The following is a 23,195-nucleotide window of genomic DNA, read 5'->3' on the forward strand; positions in this document are numbered from 1 at the left end:
GTGTCAACTTTGCAAGATCAGGTCTGATAGTAAATGAAATCACTATTTTCTAGAGCTCTTAAAACACAAAAAGCTATTGTACTTCTGCAGAAATAGCAGGTGATTGGCCATCATTGATCATGTAATTGAAAATGTGAGTGTTTCCGTATGCACACTGCTACGGCTGGTCATTTTTCCCATGTGACAAGAGCGCCCCCACATGGATTTCAAAGAAATGTCACTATGTCTACAGTACTAGACCAGTCCAGGGTTTTCAAACTGGGGGCTCCAAAAGATTCTATGGGGTACCCAGAAAAAAAACCTAAGTAAAAACTTTCCTTAAAAAGTACTGAACATTATTACTGTTTCATTTACTGTTTGTCTCTACTTTGTTGCTACATGCGTACTTTCCAGAATTGTTTATTTTTATAGTAAGTTTTTCTCACAATTCCTTGTATTTCACTCACTGGACTTTGTAAAGTAGTCATTTCAAATATGTGATGAAAACTGCAACAGTACTAATAAATTTGAATTTAATTTTTTTCTGTTCAGATTTATACATCCAACATTACTCTTATTTTAGCCAAATATTTAATATGTTATCAATATACACTTATAATTTATTTTACACAGCTTACATGTTTCTTTATCAAATATATATATGAAAATGTATTTTAGGAAGGGGGTCCTCATAAAAGATTAATCATATTTGGGGGTCCCTCGCATAATTTGAAAACCCCTGTACTAGCCTACATGAAGCATAACTTTAAATCGTACTGTTTAAGCCCTGGCTATCCTGAAGAAAATATATTAACGTAACAAACAAGCAGACTTTCCAAAAATATGATTTAATACAAATGTTCGAAACTTAAGATCAATGTTTACAAGAGCATTGTGAATCACATTGTGAAAATGTTTTGAGCTTAGAAAATACTCTTTTAAATGCTGGTCTAAAAAACAGACCAATAATATTACTGCTAAGTACCCTGGACACATCACACAAAGCACACTTAACTAGCAAGCTAATACACCATTTAGAAAATAACATCTAAAGCAATCTCCTTTGTGAAATGGTTAAACCCTTAAGCAAGGAAGAGGTCATAATGTGCCCAATTCACTTTAGACTCAAAACCCTTCCTAGAAAATCAAAGAGTGAGTTGCATACAAAGAAATAATAAAAACAATGCGTTTTTCAGTGGCAGCAGGATATTTAGCCTAGTTGGCATACTCATGCCACTCATATTCAAGGACGCTTCAAATGCAGTGACTTCAAACTGAATCATTCCCACCATGCAACAGCTGCAAGAGATCAATCATCATAATGCTCTGTTGGTTCCCAAGTACATGTGCCTGTAACAAGAGTATATTTAAAGTTCTCAATGAAATCTGTCCATATTTGAATCTGTGATGATGTCACAGCGCCTGCGTGCTGGAGCTGATGATATCCATGAAGGTGGCTTCTATCTGATAGCACAGCTGTACGTCAGGATCGGCTCCGCCCAGCTCCTCAGCAGACCTCTTGGACAGAGAGAATTTGGATTTTGGTGACGCTATTTCCTGCGGCTTCTCTCTCAGAAACTGAAGTCCTACACACAAGAGAATTTTGCAGTCACCCAAACGACCCATTTATGTAAATGCAGAAATTCTGAAAGATCATTAAAAAGCATTGGTTCAGATGGGGTCAGTGACCAATCATGAGAAAACATGGCTGAATTATGGACTGAGAAGTGGGCGAGATGTGAATTCAGGTCAGTTCTCGGAGATCAGATCAATGTGTTCTTCACACAAAATTGGAATATAGAACCGAATGTTAGTTTTATAATGGTACTGTTGGTTCTCTTTTGTCTCTAGAGGATTGTACAACAAGATTTTTCAAAAACACATCCAAAAATACAATTAAATGCAGGTTTAAAATAAGACAAACTCACGTCACTCCTATAAAAAAGCAAATAGTTATAAGAAAAAAACCCAATAACAAAACAAACACCCACTGGCAATGAGAGGGTCGATATCTCTGGCCTTGGTGGTGACATCAGCGGCAGACACCTGTCCCGCCTGCACCAGCAGTGACATGACATCATCGAAGAGCGGAGGAAAAGCCTTGCAGAACGCGACTAGACACGGCAGCGTGGGCATGAAAAATGCAAAACGCTTGGCACGGGTCAGCACTGAGAAAGATGCAGAACACGCTGGTTACTTCATAACATTTTATATTCAACAGTATGACATGAAACGAGGTTTTGCTTGAGGGAAGTTGTTTTTGAGAACCGGTGCACAAGACAATAAAAAACTAATGATCCTATATGACACAACAAAGGAAATTGCCGGATTTCACGGTGCTCAAGACTCCTCCGGCATTCCATCCAATAAAACATAATAAATGGATGGTTGATGCATAATTTATAAACACTGCAGATGAAGTTTTGCTCCTAAGAGGTAGAAAAACGACCAGCAGAGGGCAGTGCGCACAAAGATAACGGTGTTTTCCCAACAAAAAAAGGAAGGTATAGGTCTGAGCCCTCCCATTATCAATGTTATTTTTAGACACTCTTTATTGAAATGCCAACCCTAATAAATGAACAAGGACAGAGGCTGAGATAAAGAGAGAATGGAAGATAAAGAGATAAAGCAACAGATGAAAGAGAGTTTATTCTACCTGTAAGGAGGGTACCCATCACGCTAATGGCGAGCCGCGCCACACTGAGAGATTTGGGAAGGGCGTACTGGGTGCACAGATGGGACAACAGCTCTATGGCGAAGATCTGTGCCAGACAAAACAAACCTCCCATTAGCATCAAGCCCAGAGGTCAACCCCGAGGGCTCGCACCATGTGTCGGTGATTTACAACAATAGCGTACTACACACTCTTATTATAGCTTTACGCTTCAAGTTGTGTTGTTTAATATCAAGCACCGTCATATTCTGACACAAACTGAAACTTATATTAAAATTCTTAGGTTCAGCTTGGGATACACAGATATACAGTTATAGTGAAATGTGTCAAAGCTTTGATCTGTATTTAGCGAGTGATAATGTGGATGGTAGGTCACCTGTTTCTCCAGCTGTGGCTGTGCCAGGAGTTCTGGGATAAAGTCAAGACAAATGTGCATGGAAGGAATTCCTGCCACGGTTAGAGGGAGCAGAGCCTGTGGATAGCCCTGCAGAAACATGTCAAGAACATTATGAACCCTTTTAGAGCTCTTAAGATCTCTCTGAGAATTCTACTACGAGAAGATTAGAAAGCCTTAGGAGAAGATTAGAAGAACAAATTGTGTTCCGACTGTGAGATCTAAAAGATTACTATTTTCTTTGCCTGAAACTGATTTAGAGAAAGAAGAAAGCTTGTTTTAGAATTTACAAATATTAAATAATCGTCTGATCGCAATTATTTTTTTTTGTTTTTAAGATAAGAGTTTTAGTTTTAGTCTTTTTTGCTATGATGACTTAATAGTGATTGTTTTTGTTATTTACAGAATTTTCAAAATTATAAAAAAATATTGAATAAATAATTGTAATATTATATATATATATATATATATATATATATGTAATCATTTATATTTATATTATTACAAATAATAATTATTAATTCATTTTAATAATTATATTATTATTTATAATAGTTAATTGTGTCAAGTGTATTAATCTTATAATGCAATTATACTGCAAGTGACAATTTACAAAAGATACAATAACATTATTACAATAATTTGTGGCAATTATTTAATAAATGAAGCACAAAAATGTATGACTATTGTCAAATCTGTAAAACAGACAATTATTTAGACAATTAATCATCAGCCGAATTTCATAATCGCGACAGTCCTACTTGTCAACAAGATATCAAAACCCTATATGCATCTTTAAGAGCTACTCTTGGTCTTAATGTAGTCTTCTACAAAACTTAATAACTTACACCGTGTCTACACCGGACACGACCGGCGCGACGCAACATGACAAAAGACTTTAGAAATGCATTAGAACCCATTATAATTTTACATTTTGTCCACACTGTCCATTAAGAACAAGCAGGTTGTCATGTCGCGTCATGCCCGGTGTAGACACGGTGTTATACTTAATAACCTAACATATAACTCTTTCTCTAAAGTAAATATTTTATCTGTTTCACCTAACCCGCTTTCTTTCTACCCCTCCCCTCCAACCACCTGTCACACAGGAATAGTTTACAATTCCCAATGAATAAAATAAAGTCTTACATTTTGCTAAATATATAAAAGTAAGTTGTTGTTATATTATGTTCAAGTTGTTCTCAAACTTGTTCTCAAGTTGTTTTATAAAAAACTTAAGTTACCTAAAACTTTTAAATTGCTCACAGATTTGCCAGAACTCTTACTGTACGCTTATCGTGACAGAGAGACTGGGTTACCTGGAAGTGCACTAGTTTGGCGATGTTTGGGTCTGCGATGAACATTTGGTGCAGCAGACAGCAGATGAGGCACTGCACCTCCCTCAGGTCACTGAGCAGCCCGTTCTCAGCCTCACGTTCCCCCTGGGCCCCCCGCCTGGCCCCTGCGTCTCCCACTTGCATCCGCATGGGAATACCTGGAGCAGATTGAACAATCCTCAACAGGCTGTCTGCTCCTCCACCTCCTCCAAGCTGCAGCTCCTCCTGAGGGGACGACAGACACACCTCCAGCAAGATCTGCACTGCTGCGCTGTCCTGAACAACACAGACATGCCAATTAATGCATTAATCTTTCAAAGCCTTTTCTGTGACACTTAAGGGTGTTTGTTTCTACCTGAGCTGCCAGGAGAGCATTCTTCAGCTCTTCTCTGGTGACCTCAGGTGCATCAGGTTGGCCGCCGAGGCCGAGGTTCGAGACGGTCTGACCCTGCCGCTCAAATTCAGCCGTCTCCTTCAGGTGGGCGTTCAGGTAGGCCTTAGATGCCAGCAGGTACCCATTCAGCATGTGAAGAGAGATATCCATTAGCGGAGGACACCTGCAGAAAAAACACACAGAGGATAATATGTTTAGAGCCAGATCAAATAAGAAAAGTGAAATGGTGGAAAATGTTTTCCTTACATTTACTTTAATTCAGCACTCTTAAAAAAAACTAAAAACTTTAAAAAAGCTGTGAGATCATTTAACATTTTGTCAATGAGCTGACAAGAAGTGCAGTTTAGAAGGCCATTTATAAAACGTTTTTAAATCATTTAAATTAAATGAAATTATTTTGCTTTATTATTTATTATTATTTTAATAATGTTTTTAGAGCTAAATTATAACAGTTTTGTTTTCAGTTTTATTGCAGTTTAAAAACATGTATTTTTATAAAAACATTTTTTATTATGTTTTTAGTCTATTTTTAATCTTAATTTAATCTAAAATATATTTTTTAGCAATTTTGTTATGTGCTTTAGTCAATTGTATTATTTTATTTGTTTATATTTTCTGTTGCTATATAGATTAATTTATTTTCATTTTAGTTTTAGTTTATTTTCAGTTTATAATTTCAGTGCCTTCATTTAAATTTAATTCAGTTTATTCCTGATGCAACATTTCAATTTTTCGTTTAATTTAAGTTTTTCAAATAATATTTAGCCAATATTTTATTTGATTTTAATACACAGAATTGTTTAAATAAACTATAATAAGCTTATTTTAGAGTTTTATTGGTTTTGGTTTTATGATAGATTAATATTAATACATAATAATATGTGACCCTGGACAACAAAACCAGTCATATGGGTCAATTTTTCGAAATTGAGATTTTTACATAATCTGAAAGCTGAATAAATAAACTTTCTATAGATATATGAGTTGTAAGAACAGGACAATATCTGGCTGAGATACAACCATTTAAAACTCTGGAATCTGAGAGTGCAAAAAAATCAAAATATTGAGAAAATTGCCTTTGAAGTTGTTAATCAGGGGCACTGTGGCAGACCATCCACTCACAAAAATAAAGTTTTTATATAATTAAGGTAGGAAATTTACAAAATATCTTCATGGAACATGATCTTTACTTCATATCCTAATGATTTTTGGCATAAAAGAAAAATCGATAATTTTGACCCACACAATGTATTTTTGTCTTTTACTAAAAATGTTCCCGTGCTACTTAAGACTGGTTTTGTGATCCAGGGTCACATATCATGTTTTGTACATTTTTCAGAATCATAAAACCTTATTTCTGAGAAATCACAGATACTCAGCGTGGTATCACGCAGTACACAGTAAAAAAACCTCACAGCAGTAGTAACCACATCAGATTACGTGAAAGCAAATAACACCTGAAGACTCTGGGGTCACAGCGCAGAGCGATGAGAGGATCGACCATCAGATCGTTCTGTGTGTATCTTTGCTGCCTGAGAAGCTTCGGAGAGGGCTGTAGAGCGTTCACAGTCATCACCCACAGTCTATCAGACAGAAGAAAACCCAACGGCTTAACGTGTCTGTGTTTAAAGAGACCTTCACTACAGCATATGACTCAGAGGAGAAATCTCACCTGCGTGGCATGACTGTATTAAGTACCATCCAGAGCTTATTGACGGTCTGCAGGATCCTGCGAGAGACGCCGTCCTCCAGAAGCAGCCCCATGTTGGCGGTCAGAGCCTCGGCGTATGGGATCATATCGCCTGGGGAGAGAAGTGTCAAGTGCTCCAGGATACGCAGCAGTCTGGGCCCACCAGAGAGAACACTCTGGAAAGCTAAGAAATAAATTAAGGTTATTATTAATCGATTGATGTCGCGACCCTACATAGGATAAGCGGGATAAAGAATGTATAGATGGATGTTAATAGATTAAAATGTTAGAATTTTTGGATTGGATTGATATATAATTCACAAATTATCTTTTCTATCAATAATTCCCGGGGAATCTGCCAAATGCTTTTACATTACTTTTTTTTATTTAAAAAATATTTAACAAAAGGTCACAAGATTAAAAATGTATAGATATCTCAAGATATAGCTCAAGAAGGAAGAGAGAGAGGATTGATGAACCGGTACAAAAACCTGTACAGAAACAAGTCCATCAAAGCAACAACGTGCAGATACACAAACACCTTCAGGCTCATCACTCCACAGGTGCAAAACTGAGTCATGCACACGAAAGGTCAAGCAACAACAACAACCTATTCATATCATAGCCCATAATAAACGCTTGTGATCTCCTCCAGCGCCAGAGGCCCTCAGGAGTCCCTCTGTGTGGAGTTCAGTAGTCCAGTTAACTGCTGTGTGAAATTTACTTGACAAATATGTCAAACTGTAGAGATGTTGATCGCTCGGCAGACTCCACCTGAACTGTGGCATACAACCTTAATCAGGATTTTCAGCATTTTTGTTTAACAGATGTGTGTGTGTTGGTACCCTCTCGCAGCTGCGTCTGTGAATATTTGCAGGATGAAGAGGTTAGCAGCATCTTCCTCAGTAAGGGCAGGGTGCCGGTAACTTCTTCTTCACTGATCCAGTCCTCCACCATACACAGGTGTGGGTAGTTTGTGGCCAGGAGACGCAGCAGAGCGGAGTGCAGACCTAGGGATGGAGAGAGAGAGAGAGAGAGACTGTTCAGACTTTTTACTCAAATAGCAGCAATACAAAAGTTTCAGACACACCTGATTTAATAATAAATAACTGTAAAGTATAAATATACTCAATTTTATCTGTGTTTTTAATTATAAAGAATTCAAATAAAACACCAGCACCAACAATAGTTTTAAACAGATGTGCTTTACCTCCCAGCTCCTGCTGTAGTCCCTGGGCCTGCCGGATGAGATATTTGATGGGGATCTGGTCCATGAGGGCCGCAGAGTAAGATTTTGGCTTCTTCTGCATCAGTGCTGGGGAAAAGGAACGTTGGCTGTTTGTTAAAAATAGGCCTCGACAGTTCGGCTCGTGTACAGGTGATTTTTCATTGTATTCAGTTCATTAGCACAGCCAAAGGGCGTCATTACTTCAGAATGATAGAGGAGACGAGCGGGAGAGAGATTAAATAAGCACAGCAGTCTGGGAAGGACTGTGTGCATAAACAGTGAAGGGTAACCGCTCTGATAACTGATGAGAGGACTCCAGAGCAAGCACATAAACAGCGGGTGATTGGCGCAGGTCTTACGCAAGTTGTGTCGCTCTACTGATATTATTAAAGGGAGTATGAACAAAATCTTATATCACAGTATAAGTCATTTTAAAGAACAGTGACAACAATATATGCCAATTTAGTCTTTATGTAAATATTAAGTTATCGTCGCTGTTCTTCTGAAATCTCAGACGTGCAAATTCACTGTTTTTCAGGAAATAGAAAAAACACTGAACTTTTTAAATGATTAAATACTGTATTGTCAAACTTCACAAGCACTTTTTAATACTTTTCGTTGGTTAGATATTTGCAAAACCCACTGACAAATATAAAGGGTGACTAATAATAATGATTCATGACAAAAAATACAAATTTTAAATGTTTCAGAAGGACAACAGCGATATATTAATTATGGCTCTTGATAAATTAGTCTCGACTTTCACTACAATGTTTCTTAAAAATATGTAAAAAACTGAAATACTATCATATGTGTAGTATTAACAGGTATTGTTTATACTGGTATATTGCAACAGCCCATACTGTATATATTAAAAGTTCTATATTACATAATTATGTGGTAATGGCTATTATCAGATCTAGTGAATAAATACTTTACAAATGAACGAAACGTCATAATCATCAAATCACATTCCTTCGTAAGTTTTTGCAGTCCTGTCCACCAATAGCTCAGACAATTTGCCATAGTATAGCAAAACCAATAACACATTTCAAGTGCTGCACTGTATATCCAATACAAAATAACTAAAATGATCAGTTTGTGTTGTGACGTGACGTGTTGTGCGAGTGTGTCAGGTACCTAATGCTTTTGTATTAGCAAGCAGAGCTTCCTCATAAGACAGGATATAGTAGAGAATGAGCAACTGGGTAGTGATTGTGTATTGAGAACGAACCTTCCCTCCATCACCCTAAAGAGCAGGAGAGAGAAATGGGGGAAGAGGCAGAAAGTGGGGTCAACCTGAGGTCAAAGTGAATATAGGGAGCAGGAATAAATGGATGTGATTGTACTGGAAAGACCTGAAAATGGGATGTATAGTAAAACTATGCAGTATCAGTGACATATAATGTATCACAGATCGCATAGAAAACAGCTTTAAAAATATTAAACATCATTTGAGTGATTTGTGATAGATGCGTAAATAAATCAATACTACCAAGCATCTGAAATTTCTGAAACAAGAATGTTGCACAAATTGCAATATGCAGATGCAGTCTGTCTAAAAATATCCTTATAATAATATCCAATACTATCGTTGCCCTGATGCGAGACGGCTCATTTTTTCTTACTGCAGGGCAGTCATTTATCACAGTTCTAAAATTCTAGCATGTAATATCACTGCAGTGATTTTATTCTTTAACTTTCTCTCTGGTGATTTTGCTATTTATGCAGTCAATGTGATCAAAAAAATAATGTGTGCTCCACCCACCCCTGCCGAGCCCTGGAAAACATTCAAGATCTCCTGCTCTGTGATTGGCTGGTTGGTGGCCTCTGGGTTGGTCTTGGAAGCAGGGGTCAGGATGGAGTTAATGTAAACATCAATTAAAGGAAGCAGCTGAGTGTGGAGCGGAGTGGTCGTCTGACACAGCTGCCTAAAGATCCAGTCCTGAGAAAAAAATCATACACAATCGACGGATGAAATGGTAGAAAAGAAAGAAAGAAAGAAAGAAAGAAAGAAAGAAAGAAAGAAAGAAAGAAAGAAAGAAAGAAAGAAAGAAAGAAAGAAAGAAAGAAAGAAAGAAAGAAAGAAAGAAAGAAAGAAAGAAAGAAAGAAAGAAAGAAAGAAAGAAAGAAAGAAAGAAAGACAAAATCTCTCAGTATAAGTGAATTATCCAATCATCTACCTGGGGCTCTTGGGTGATTAAATCATATTTCCAGCTGAACAGATCAATAGCTATAACATGCCTTACTGACTCTAGAGGAGGCTGATTCCAGTCTTTATGGCTGACGATGTAATTGTGAGGAAACATTCTGATCAACCGGGCGATGCGCTACCACATTCAAAACCCACATCCTTAATTAAATCAATGGAGTGTCTTTCCACGAGTCAGGAGACGAAGCAGCCAGTCAAACACACAATACAACCCAATGGATTCAAGTCAATACTGGCACTAAACAGAGTCAATAGAGTCGTGTGGTGAAGTTAGCATAGCATGGCTTTTCACAGGGCAGAATAGAGAAATAGAAAAAAAGAAAGAAGGAAAACAACACAAAAGATAAGAACATGAAAACAGAGCAGAACAGACCAGAATAGAAAAACACCAAACAGAATAGAATAGAATAGAACAGAATACAACATAAAATAAGAATAGAACAAAATACAACAGATAAGAATAGAATAGAACAGAATACAACAGATAAGAATATAATAGAACAAAATACAACAGATAAGAATAGAATAGAACAGAATACAACAGATAAGAATATAATAGAACAGAACAGAATACAACAGATAAGATCAGAACAGAATACAACATAAAATAAGAATAGAACAGAATACAACATATAAGAATATAATAGAACAGAACAGAATACAACAGATAAGATCAGAATAGAACAGAATAGAACAGATAAGATCAGAATACAACAGATAAGAATAGAATAGAACAGAATACAACAGATAAGAATAGAATAGAACAGAATACAACAGATAAGAATAGAATAGAACAGAATACAACAGATAAGAATAGAATAGAACAGAATACAACAGATAAGAATAGAATAGAACAGAATACAACAGATAAGAATAGAATAGAACAGAATACAACAGATAAGAATAGAATAGAACAGAATACAACAGATAAGAATAGAATAGAACAGAATACAACAGATAAGAATAGAATAGAACAGAATACAACAGATAAGAATAGAATAGAACAGAATACAACAGATAAGAATAGAATAGAACAGAATACAACAGATAAGAATAGAATAGAACAGAATACAACAGATAAGAATAGAATAGAACAGAATACAACAGATAAGAATAGAATAGAACAGAATACAACAGATAAGAATAGAATAGAACAGAATACAACAGATAAGAATAGAATAGAACAGAATACAACAGATAAGAATAGAATAGAACAGAATACAACAGATAAGAATAGAATAGAACAGAATACAACAGATAAGAATAGAATAGAACAGAATACAACAGATAAGAATAGAATAGAACAGAATACAACAGATAAGAATAGAATAGAACAGAATACAACAGATAAGAATAGAATAGAACAGAATACAACAGATAAGAATAGAATAGAACAGAATACAACAGATAAGAATAGAATAGAACAGAATACAACAGATAAGAATAGAATAGAACAGAATACAACAGATAAGAATAGAATAGAACAGAATACAACAGATAAGAATAGAATAGAACAGAATACAACAGATAAGAATAGAATAGAACAGAATACAACAGATAAGAATAGAATAGAACAGAATACAACAGATAAGAATAGAATAGAACAGAATACAACAGATAAGAATAGAATAGAACAGAATACAACAGATAAGAATAGAATAGAACAGAATACAACATGTAAGAATAGAATAGAACAGAATACAACATGTAAGAATAGAATAGAACAGAACAGAACAAGAGAAAAAGAACAGAACAGAATATACTAAATCACAACAGATAGAATAGAACAGAACACAGCAGAATAAAACAGAACAGACAGGAAATGTAATGTAATCATCAGGGTTACCTTTATAGACACTTTGTGTTTGGTGAAGGCTCTGCTCCTCAGCAGCTGGTATATGCAGTGAATAGGGAGGAATCCTGTGATGTTGGCACTGAGGTTATTGGTCACTGCCACTCTCACCGCATGTGCCGTGACCACCTGCAACACAGCACAACACAAGACGCTGCTACATCAGTCCTGAGCAAATACACAGAGCTTTATAAGGTCATTCACAGAGGCCGAAATGATAGATTTACAAATGAGACATTTAACAGGTGTCTCATCTACTTACAAAAAATATATTAGACTGTCATGTTCAACAGATGGCAAACATACAGTTCTCAAAGTTAACACAGGAAATCTATAAAAGCGCTTAGAATATTATGACAAGCTGTTAGTAATTAAAAATGATTCCTCTGGTGCCCACACGGTTCTTGTAATATGTCAAGTAGATGCGCAAACACGGAGATTAGCAACATTTCACCAAACAGGACATAAAAACTCATTTTTAACTTTTTCCTTATTAAAAGAGATGCCCGTTTTGTATTACACATCTAATGCACTGTAAGGAAAGAATCACCTGTTCCGTGAAGATTTCCTGAGTGAAAATGGTCTTCATTTTGCTTAGTGAGCTGGGTTTGATGGCGATCTGTGGACAGATAAATACATAAAAAACGGCACACTATACATTTCTCAACCAGAGGAAACTCCGTTTCAGAAATATCATCCCATCCAAGTCTTAGAATTCTAACCCGATATTAGGTTTTTTAACGTAGAAAGTGAGTCATTCTGTCTAAACAAACCCGGAGGAAAAACGGCCTGTACCGTCCGTGAGTCATCTATCTGTACCGCATCAATAATGCACGACTCAGCTGAGGGCAATTACATATCACACAGACAAGCTTTAGACTTCTGTGGGATGTGCATGTTCTCGGCTGGCTTTTAGACGCTGGCAATCGATAAATGCACCGATAAACAACGTCTTTTAGAGACTGTTACAGTGCAGGTAAGTATAATCGACATTTTCACACAGAGAACTAACTCTGGACCTGAACCAATGTTGACATTTAAGCCCAAAAGTAAACAAAACTAAGCAATGTTTCTTCGACGTACTAAATTCAAATTGTGTTTATAGAAAAGCAAACAAAACCTTTGCAGTCTGCTAAACGCTAATAATATTAAATGGTTGTGTTCGAAAAGCCAGTGAGCTGTCTATCTAGAAACCTTTCTAGAAAATAAAGTTTGAATCAAGAATTCAACAAAACTAAAGCCTTATTTAGACGGCACTGGTTTTCCCTAAGGACAAAATTCATCTAGGTAACTCATGTTTCACTTTGTGAATCTAATCCGCTATGAATCGACATTTATTATCGACCGACTGGTGGCTTAAACTCACCTTCATCCCCAGGGTGGAGCAAACCAGCTCTATGATGGCACTGAGCTGGTTGCTATGGAAATACATGGCAACCAGTAATAGCATCTCTCCAAAAGAGGCAGAGACACCAGCGGCGCTGAAGAGAACAAGAGAGAGGAAGAGGTTGGGAGAACAAGATAAAGAGAAACAGAAATGGCTTTATAGAGTTGATTAAAGAAAAACAAGTTTTGTGGTTTTTAGTCCATCGGCTTTAAGGTCACCTGTAGGCTAGTGCACTCTTTAACACTCTTAAAGGTGCCGTTTGTAACTTTTTTGCAGTAAAATATCCAAAAACCACTAGGCCAGTGTTATATATTTTGTTCAGTTGAGTACTCAATATCTCAAATGTTTCCAACCTTCAGCGGAATGCAGGAAAGGAGACTAGAGGCTGTTATATGATTGGCTGAGCTGCCTCGTGGGATTTGTGTAAGTTGTTACGCTTTCTCCAGACCAGTGTTGGGTGTAACTAGTTACTAAGTAATTAGTTACTGTAATTGAATTACTTTTCCTTTGAAAAGTAAAGTAAGGGATTACTCTATTTTTTCCTGTAATTTAATTAGTTACTTCTGATGTAATTAAACTAAATACTTGGAATTGACATCAAAATTCAAAGTCTAACTTTAAAATCCGTGCTTTAATGTATAATTCTCACATTTGTAATACTTTGGTCAGTTAATAATACTACTTTATATAGTTTTATATTATTTATTTGAATGAATTAAAAGAGCCGTTTCATGTCTATCCTTGAATCACTTAACTCATCAAGGTTGATATAGGATATAGAAAGTAATAAGTATGTACAGTAATCTAATTACACTATTGAATATGTAATTAGTAACTAGTAATTCATTACTTTTCCAGAGTAACTTGCCCAACACTGGTCCAGACCCTGCATAACCCTAATAACACAGTCTCTGGTGTTACCCTTGGTTTCCGCTTTTACTGCCGTAAAAAACCATGACAACACAGTCTCGTGGACAAATGTGATATTAGTTTGTAGCGTCTATCAATCAAACTATCTTGTTTTGCGCAGTCATTATGGAGCACAATTATTCTTTACTGTTTGCAGCTGGTTCTGTCAACCAAGACATTTTTACTAGACAGAGACGCTGATCTTGCATGTGTTTTACTAGACAGGTGAGCAACTGTTTAGATTGCTTTACTGACAGAAAACGTATGATTATTATTATTATTATTATTATCGATCAATAAGGATAGTCTTATTGTTTGAATGTCTTTTTCTTAACTTAGCACGAGTGTCATGTATATATTTGCTGAACAAGCAGTAATCGTTTTTAGATCATCTGACTAAATAGTAATAAATTAATTTTATGAATTACGTCTAATGCGTCTAATTCATTATAATGAAATAAAATCATGTCATCAAACATTTATACAATTTTATTACTTTACATCATCCATAAACGTGATTTCTCATTCATGTCTGATTGATTATTAGTGGTGGAGTTGAAGCGGTCAGTTCCCATTATTCAACTCTCCTTCACAGCATCATTGAGTTACGCCGTTGTTGTTGTTTTGAACCTTTCTGTTTTTAATGTGCGCCCTCTAGTGGCTGATTTTACAAACTGCGCCTTTAAAATAAACGTTTAGCAAATGCACAGGTTCAAAATTATAAACACAGATAAAAAATGCTGATGACTCATCCTGCACTACACAAACTTTCGTCCAATCAAATGTCCTCTAAAATAAAAATGCCCCTCCCCCTATACCACATGCAAGCAACAAAATTCCTGGATGTAAATAAGAGCAACTATCGTATTCCACAACAAATCTGACTCCTTGCATATTGAACACAGACCTACACGTGATACCAACCCCCACCTTCGCCGAGGCTTCAATGGCTTCAATACCGCACACACACGGCTGTACACTGAAGGGCATTTATCTCTACATTTATAGAGTGCGCATAAGCGGGTCATGAGGAAGGCAAGCTGCAGGAGCGATGACTTATATCCCATCAGCTACTTATTTGTTATTAAATTGAAAAAGCCTGTCACTGCCTAACCTCCGCATAACCCCATCTGTTTTCATTGTATTACTTATGCTGTTTTCCCCTTTTATACAAGCGTAAAATTGTCTAATAGATAACACAAACTGAGCATGTGTACTGCACAATATTGTGTGTTTTCCAGTCTAAAAGAACTTCCAGGCTGTACAGAAGCTCTAAAATTCATATCTCCTCTCCACCTTCCCATCAGCCCCCAATTATGGCCTGTGCCCTCGACAGATGGGCAGGTCTTACAAGCGCAAGGCACAAAGGATGGGAAAATAAATCCTAACTTAGTTTTGAAGAGGTCAGACGTACAGAACTAATTGGATTAATGGATAAACAAGATAAATGGTTTTAAAGCGAACGCATAACGTTCTGATTCCCGTAATTAATTTCCTTTCCAGGAAAAAGCCGGTGTATTCAGAATGTTAAGAATTTGAAAAATGCCTTTATGGGTGAGTTATGGGTATGAAGTGTTTGTCCGTCCGGGCTTGCCGTACCTCTCAAAATACTCCTCTTCTTTAATCATCCAGCTGAGCCACATTACCATGAGCTGCTCCTGTTCTGGAGTACTGCAGAGAGAGTAAACAAACCAAACAGGAAGTTAAATAAAAAGACTGAAAAACACTTTAATGCTACATATTTAATTGTTCATTCATCATTTATCTTAATGAAGGGAGTTGTCAATATGCACCTGACAAGTGTAGGAAACGCCAACAGTTTGCAGAAGGACAGAGAGACGAAGCGCACTCCTGCGGGCGTGGCCGGCGGACGGCTGGTCATCAGCTGTAACAGTTGCTCCGCCTCTTCATCTGTGGGCCTGTCGTGAAAAAACACATTTAGCTTAATAATGACATGCTTAGAATTATGTGCCAAACGAATCATTTAATGCTTACAGACCGGGTTTAAGCTTACCTCATTCTGGCAAATTTGTTTAAGATCTTTAAATGAAAACTCTGAGAATGTGTTTTTAAAAGTGGAACTTTTCTTAAAACTTAAAGTGATAGTTCACCCAAAAATAAACATTGTGTCATCATTTACTCACCCTCATGTAATTTCAAACCTGTTTGACTTCTTCCGCAGTACACAAACGGAGATATTTTGAAGAATGCTGTCAACTGGCACACATTCACTTGCATTGGTTTTGTGTCCATACAATAAGAGTGAATGGGTGCCGGCGCTGTTTGGTTACTAACATTCTTCAAAATATCTTCTTTTGTGTTTTGCGGAAGAAAGAAAGTCACACAGGTTAGAATTGACAACAAGGTGAGTAAACGATTACATAATTTTCATTTTTGGGTGAACTATCACTTTAAGCCCATTGTCATGCATATTCAGTTCAGTAGACTACATGCACGCAGGTTGATGATGTACTTCCACTAAACTTTTAGCCACCTAAGCCACTTCTGCTCTCATAGTACTGAGGTTATTTGCCACCAAGCAATAACGATATGTTTACTAAAAAAAAAAGCGTTCAAATTTCAGCGAAGCGACAGCACTACAGCTGAGCATTGTTGAGTGAGTCTGTGATCAAGCTTCGTGGTTTTTCTTCCGTACTTGTGGATGTAGCTTGAAACGTATAGCTTGAAGCCTTTCCCCTTTTGGGTTTCCGATGTATGATGTAGTGTTTGGATAATATGACTCACGTCGTTGACCGTAATCCGAGGTGCATCTTGAGTGAAAACGTCATTGTTCCCTATGGACGCTACGTGCGACGGATGTAACTAAACGCGGAAGCGATCGTGCATAGAGTCTATTCAAATGTATTTGTGTAGCGCTTTTTACAGTTTACGCTTCATTTATGCATATTAACCAAAGCACCACCATTAAAAATCCAAAAACACAACTTCCAGGTGAAAACACAGATTTACACAGATAGTTAAAGCTACTATCTGTAACTAATGAGCAAAAATCTGTTACTGAGCAAGTACATAAAGAATAAGTGTTCAAAACTGTCTCCTTATTCACCCTGATTCTTAACGGTAAGCTTATAATAATAATTATTAAGTTGTGCAGTTGAGTATGACTTATTTCAGTTTGAGGTCATTTGACTTCTATTCATGTAAAGAAAAGCACAATGTAACCTCCAGTCATGTTTCAAACAGAGAAGGCGATACAGATGAAGCGTTACAGAATGCAACTTGAAGTTAAATTAAAGGAATAGTTCGCCCCAAAATTTAAATTCTGTCATCATTTACTCACCCTAAAGGTGTTCCAAAGCTATATAAATGTCTTTGTTCTGTTGAACACAAAAGATGATATTTTGAAGAATGTGGGAAACCAATCAGTTCTGGGGCACCATGGACTACCATAGTAGTTTGTCTTCCTACTATGGTAGTGAATAGTGCTCTAGAACTGTTTGGTTACAATCTTCCAAATATCTCTCTGTGTTCAGCACAAGAAAATTGATACAGCTTTGAAACAGCCTCAGGGTGGGTAAATAAAGACAGAATTTGTATTTTTGGGTGAACTATTCCTTTAAAAGAACAACAGTGATGATTTATTGTGGGATTAAACCAGCAACCTTCTGGTTACCACTACACCACAGCACCTCCACTAAACATCTCCCTATCAACACCTTGACTGCATCACACGTGTTGTACCTGAGCCCAGCGATGCCCATGAGCGCGCAGTAGAGTCGCAACAGCGCACTAGCCTTCACCACGTGTCCCTCCCGCAAGCCAGAGTACCCCGAGCCACTGTCGGACTCCATGTCGCTGTCATTGGGAACGTGGGTACTGCGAGAACGAGGCAAGATGGCAACCAGCTCCAACAGCAACTGCCTCCGCATCTGCCACAGCACAGAGCTGCTTTCTCTTTTCCTCTGAAAAGAATGTGAGATCGAGAAACGATTGTTATGTGTTTTACTTTTGCAAGACCGAATGAACATGAAGGCATCAAGTGCAACCCACCTGCTGACCGTTACGAATGAACATACTGAACCAGGTGCGCACTTTTCCATTAGTTCCCAGCAGAAGGCCGCTGACGTAAGACACCAGAGGACTGACCGCTTCATCTGCTATATCTGGCTTGTAGTCTAGCGTCAAAGCCACGCCCAGACCTGGAAGGTGACACTCCTCCACCTACAGACGGACAGGAAGATAGAATTTTTACAGGAATTTTTGAACTGCACATGATGTCATCGGGCCTAGCAAGTTAATACAAAGGCAGTAAAGCTCGTAGCACATTCATGCAGCTCTGTTCACTGACCACTATAAAGTTTGCCAAGTGATCTGATGATGGAGACTCACCACCATAGCCCTGATGTTCAAAGCCTGAGACGGGTTCATCTGACACAGCTGCCGGAGTGCTTCTGTCCTGCGTCTGCCACCCATGCTCTCCTCGTCCTGCCTTTCCCCATTCTTTATCAAACCTCGGCACACTAGAGAAATAAAAACAAACAAACACAGAAACATGACTGATTTACGTCTTATACATGTGGGCAACAGTAACAGTCTATTAGGGCTGTAAACGATTCATCGCATCCAGAATAAAAGTTTGTGTTTACATAATATAGGTCTGTGTACTGTGCATATTTATTTTGTATTTATATATTGTATTTATATTGTAACACATACACATACATGTATATATTTAGGAAATATGTGCATGTGAATATTTATATTTGTATATAATTTAAATTATATATAAACATTTACTGATTTTTATATGTAATATTTTTATTAAATACATACATGTACGTGTATGTGTTTGTATATACAAAACAAATATCCACAGTACACAGACATATATTATGTAAAAACAAACTTTTATTCTGGATTCGATTATTAATATTATTATTTATCAGCTCTAATGAACCAGATAAAAAAATGTGACACTATTATACTTAGATTTACACTACATGTTACAGTACATGTTTTTGGTCTTAATATACAGTGAATGTCTAAAAATGTAGATATTTTACCACTTTTTATTGAGTATAGAGAGTAGACAAGGCATACGGAAAATAGGATTAAATGACGACACAGACCAGACTTGAAAATGCATCTCCATAGGAGCACCGAAGCTAAAATGACTGAACCATAACTTAACCACTACGCTTTTCCTTACAATACAATACAATACAATACACTGCAAAGAATGACTTTCTTACTTAGTCTTTCTTTCTTGTTTTCCAGTAAAAATGTCTAAACATTCTTGAATCAAGAAGCATTTTCTTGATGAGCAAACTGATCTAAGAAAACAAGTCTAGTTTTTAGTCAAAAAATATGAAATTTCAGTGAAACAAGAAAAAAAGACTACGTAAGAAAGTCATTTTTTGCAGTGTATTTTCTTTCGTCTCTATTTCTCTCTGAATAAAAGCCTCTTTCTTTAATTAAAATATATCTTGTTTTATGATTTAACTACAGATGACAGTTTACTATGCAAAGCGATTACAGAATTATGGACTGTTTTATGACTGACTGCGAGAATGATATTAGTTTCAATCACCTCTTATGAAAATACAGTCTGAGAGAATTGATGCTGCATCTGATTACAGTAGATCTCTATAGACGAGCTCTTTCCCGTAATGATTGAGCCTTGAGCTGAAGACTCACCCAATGAAAGATCCTGTCTAGGTAATAAGCCCGGAGAATTGGCCATTCAAAAATACGAAACGTTTCGACACAAGCTTCACACAAATAAGCTATTGAGTCAACAGGGACCTGAGACTGATGAAAAGATACCAGAGGCTCTGTGATGCTTTTATTTCCAGTCAGAATATCTCAGAGGAGAATGCGCATGCACAGTCAGAGATGCATCAACATGCAAGCCCAATTTGCACGTAATCATCAGCCAAACTCATCAAAACGGAAATATGCTGCTTTTTGGATGACCACGAAACGGCTGAATAAGGCAGCAAACCTCAAGTCCAACTGAGATTTGTGCAAAGAGAGGGAAACAAAATGATCACTGCCCTATTCTGAGTCAACTGAAACGTATTATGGTAGGACAACTTGAACTTTTTCCTTTCTTTAAAGTCAAACTGGATAAAAAAGTCTGCTAAATGAATGAACGGGGATATAAATGTTACATTTTCCTTTTAAAAACAATTTCCAGTAGTTAAGAACATATCCATAAGTCTCATCCAGAATCCAGAAAACCTGACTAACTACACAAAGTTTGAAGAAACATAAAACAGCATTTCCAATGTTGTATATCATGCAGTGTGAAATATATATTAAAATAATCAATTATACAAATATTATAAATTAAACAATATTCATCAGAAAAAAATCTATGGTTAGACTTGAACCTTGACTTGGATCATGAAAAGTGAGCATCAGTTTCATCAACGGGTTATTGGTTAATATTATTCTTCACACATCTGGACAGCCTTGGGCACATCCACAAAAAAACAAGTTTCAGATGTATAAAAAATGTGTCTTTATGAAGATGAAAAATATTTGTATGCAACAATGAATCTTACACAAAAAACAAGAACAGTTATTAAAGAAGCAAATAAACAATTTAGATAGTATGTCATCTTCATAAGAATTCCAGTGTAAAATGAATGTTTGTAGAGACTGAATCAAAGCAATCATGATATTTCAGCAGGTGATGGCCGTACCTTCATTAAAGCTGTCCGGGACGTTGGCCACCAGCAGACACAGGAACCACTCTCCATTTTTCACATGAAGCAGAGCTTCAGCCACCTCAATGATGGGAAGTAATGACGGCAGCTCTGTTTGAAGCAGACATTCTTACATGTGTTGTCTTAAGTGATTTACAACTTCACGGTGTAGGACAGAAGTGCTTTCATACTAAAATGACATGCAACAGCATTTACCTGCTTGCAGGATGCAGAGGACATCAGCCACCTCATCCAGGTACACAGGACTCTCAAAGAGCTCAGAAGACTTCAGGAAAAACTCTCCATTGGAGTCAGCCACCTGTAGAACAGAGGAAAACTCTGAAATTGAAATATCTTTCACATAGGACAACTGATAAATATTAGAGAAGTATGCCTGTAGGATTAAAAACGTTTAGCTTCATATTTAGAATCTAAGGAACATATCTTCAAATCTTTATGCAGGAGTAAAAAAGGAAACCGAACCTTGTTCATGATGGCCAGCAGCTCGCTGAGAGCCAGTCGGAGCCTCCTGAGAGGATCACTGTGTTCAAACTCCAGAGTCAATCCATGCTGCAGCTGAGAGATGAGAATGCTTTCAGCGTTAGAGCCTCCAGCCTTATGCCTGCAGGAAAGACAAACAGGCGACATTTCAATATAAAGGTACCACTTCCACTTGATCTTTTTTAAAACGTGTCCCTTATAACCACAGGATGTGTTTTGTAACCTAGACATCACTTCATGGCATCAACTCACACCCTGCCTACACATCCATCTGGGTACAAAGTTAACATGATTTTCTAAGCTATCGACTTCTCATTAGGTCATTACACAAAAACGTTTTTAGCTGTGGTTAACAGACTACTAAATCGCACTACTACACAAATATCCATTTTAATAGTAGCAAATCTACCTGAGCTGCTGTTCTTTTCTAGCATCCTGTTCCAAAGCGTGAAAGTCCACAGACAGCAGCGCTACGATGGAATTCACCGCCTCCACACCCGACAGCAGTCGCAGGATGAGCTTCTTGTCCTGCGCCCAGGCGTTGCTTTGATCGGCAGGCGCGCAGAGAGCCATCCTCACCAGACAGGGCAGCAGAAGCCGTAGCTCCGGGTCACTCAAAGCCGCAAGTCTAGCCACATCTACCTTCTGCATGGCTTCAAAGGCATACGAGCTCACAAACTGAAGACTTGCACTGTCTGCCATTCTGCTAGGTGGAAAGAGAAAGCAGAGGGGACAAGAGATGACAGATCATGGGAAAGTGTGTTGTTTCCGTAGCAACCCAGATTCAACCATTAAAAAGCAATCTATGATAACTGAAGTGTATGCTTAAATATAAGTTAGTCGGTCTTATAGTTTTTCCTGTAAAATAATAAATCTGGGATTGAAGTGTAAGAAGCTTTTTATAATATTTTGTGTAATATATTTTTAACGACAGTGGTGGCTAAGAGCAACACTAATAAAAAGTACCATAGTATCAGTGTTTTTAGATGCAAGCTACCGTGTTATTCTGTAAATACTGTATAGGAATATGATAATTGGTTTTGTACCATAAATGTAGTTACTGCTGTTTTATCTACAAATAGTTACTAGCCTTACGACGCAACAACATCACACGTAAATAAACAAATACATTGTTATATTTTTAATAACACCCTGTTGACAGTTATTTGCTTTTTTTATTGAAGTTAACAGTTACCTGGATAGCAAATTGTCTATTTAATTTATTGTTTACATTTTATTCGCTTTTACATTTAACTTCCCAATCATACATCACATGGCTAATGGTAGTTAAACGTAGTTCTTTGCTTTTTAGAATATTTCTTATAATTAATATATAGTTTATTGAATAAAATAAGGATTCACTGCGGTAATATTTTGTCATTCATATTTAAACTCGCATTTAAATGCACATTGTACGAACGGCAGTGTTCTCAGATACACAACACTACCAGTTAATGTTACCTTGCAAGGTTCTACTTTTGCCGAATGTATAAAACAGCCTGAAGAGGCCACGTAAGTCTAATACAAGTGAATACGTATTGTAGAGAACCCTAGAATAGCTATTTGAAGCGCCTTACCTGGAGTTTACCGGTGTATATGTTCCAATGGAAACGCAAGCTCCGGTAAGGCCCGTGAGGCCTCGGTCTGTCGTGATTCTCACGACCACAGGAAGTGGAACTTCGTCGGTGTAAGATAGTTGAACTCACCGGTTAGCTACCAGGCTAGCTGCTACAGCTATCCCGCTAATCAAGACATCCATTGATCAAGATTCAACTGAATGCTGTTATTTCAATCAGAGTGATTTTGCCGTAATCATTTACTTATGCTGTATTAAATACTATGTGTCCGTTAGACTTTTGTTTTACAGATAATACGCAAACAAGTCGTGTGGTAACGTTAAAATGATTTTTGCACAAGCCCTACAGTCTGTGTAGTGTGTACATGATGGACTCCGGCTGCGTTTC

General features: G+C 37.1%; 1 protein-coding gene across 2 annotated transcripts; it reads right to left on the reverse strand.

Annotated features, from left to right (window-relative positions):
• Positions 1–776: 776 nt before the first annotated feature.
• ints2 (integrator complex subunit 2) lies at positions 777–23,185 on the reverse strand. 2 transcript variants are annotated; one of them, XM_057321810.1, is made up of 25 exons: positions 22,809–23,185; positions 21,641–21,937; positions 21,214–21,352; positions 20,947–21,049; positions 20,728–20,841; positions 18,407–18,537; positions 18,068–18,238; positions 17,759–17,979; positions 15,850–15,975; positions 15,656–15,727; positions 13,127–13,241; positions 12,311–12,379; positions 11,755–11,889; positions 9,465–9,641; positions 8,837–8,945; positions 7,679–7,783; positions 7,314–7,478; positions 6,451–6,652; positions 6,236–6,361; positions 4,740–4,941; positions 4,367–4,660; positions 3,030–3,137; positions 2,636–2,741; positions 1,971–2,147; positions 777–1,565 (listed from the first exon to the last, which is right to left on the reverse strand). In XM_057321810.1, exons 2-25 carry the CDS (start codon positions 21,931–21,933, stop codon positions 1,393–1,395), a joined length of 3,633 nt encoding a protein of 1,210 aa, XP_057177793.1. In that variant the 5' UTR covers positions 21,934–21,937; positions 22,809–23,185; the 3' UTR covers positions 777–1,392. The 2 variants fall into 2 exon arrangements, with proteins under 2 accessions (XP_057177793.1, XP_057177792.1); XM_057321809.1 differs by having other exon boundaries at positions 778–1,565; positions 21,641–21,934.
• Between the last annotated feature and the right edge of the window lie 10 nt (positions 23,186–23,195).

This window comes from Triplophysa rosa, linkage group LG22, assembly GCF_024868665.1.
Source record: "Triplophysa rosa linkage group LG22, Trosa_1v2, whole genome shotgun sequence".
Lineage (NCBI taxonomy): Eukaryota > Metazoa > Chordata > Actinopteri > Cypriniformes > Nemacheilidae > Triplophysa > Triplophysa rosa.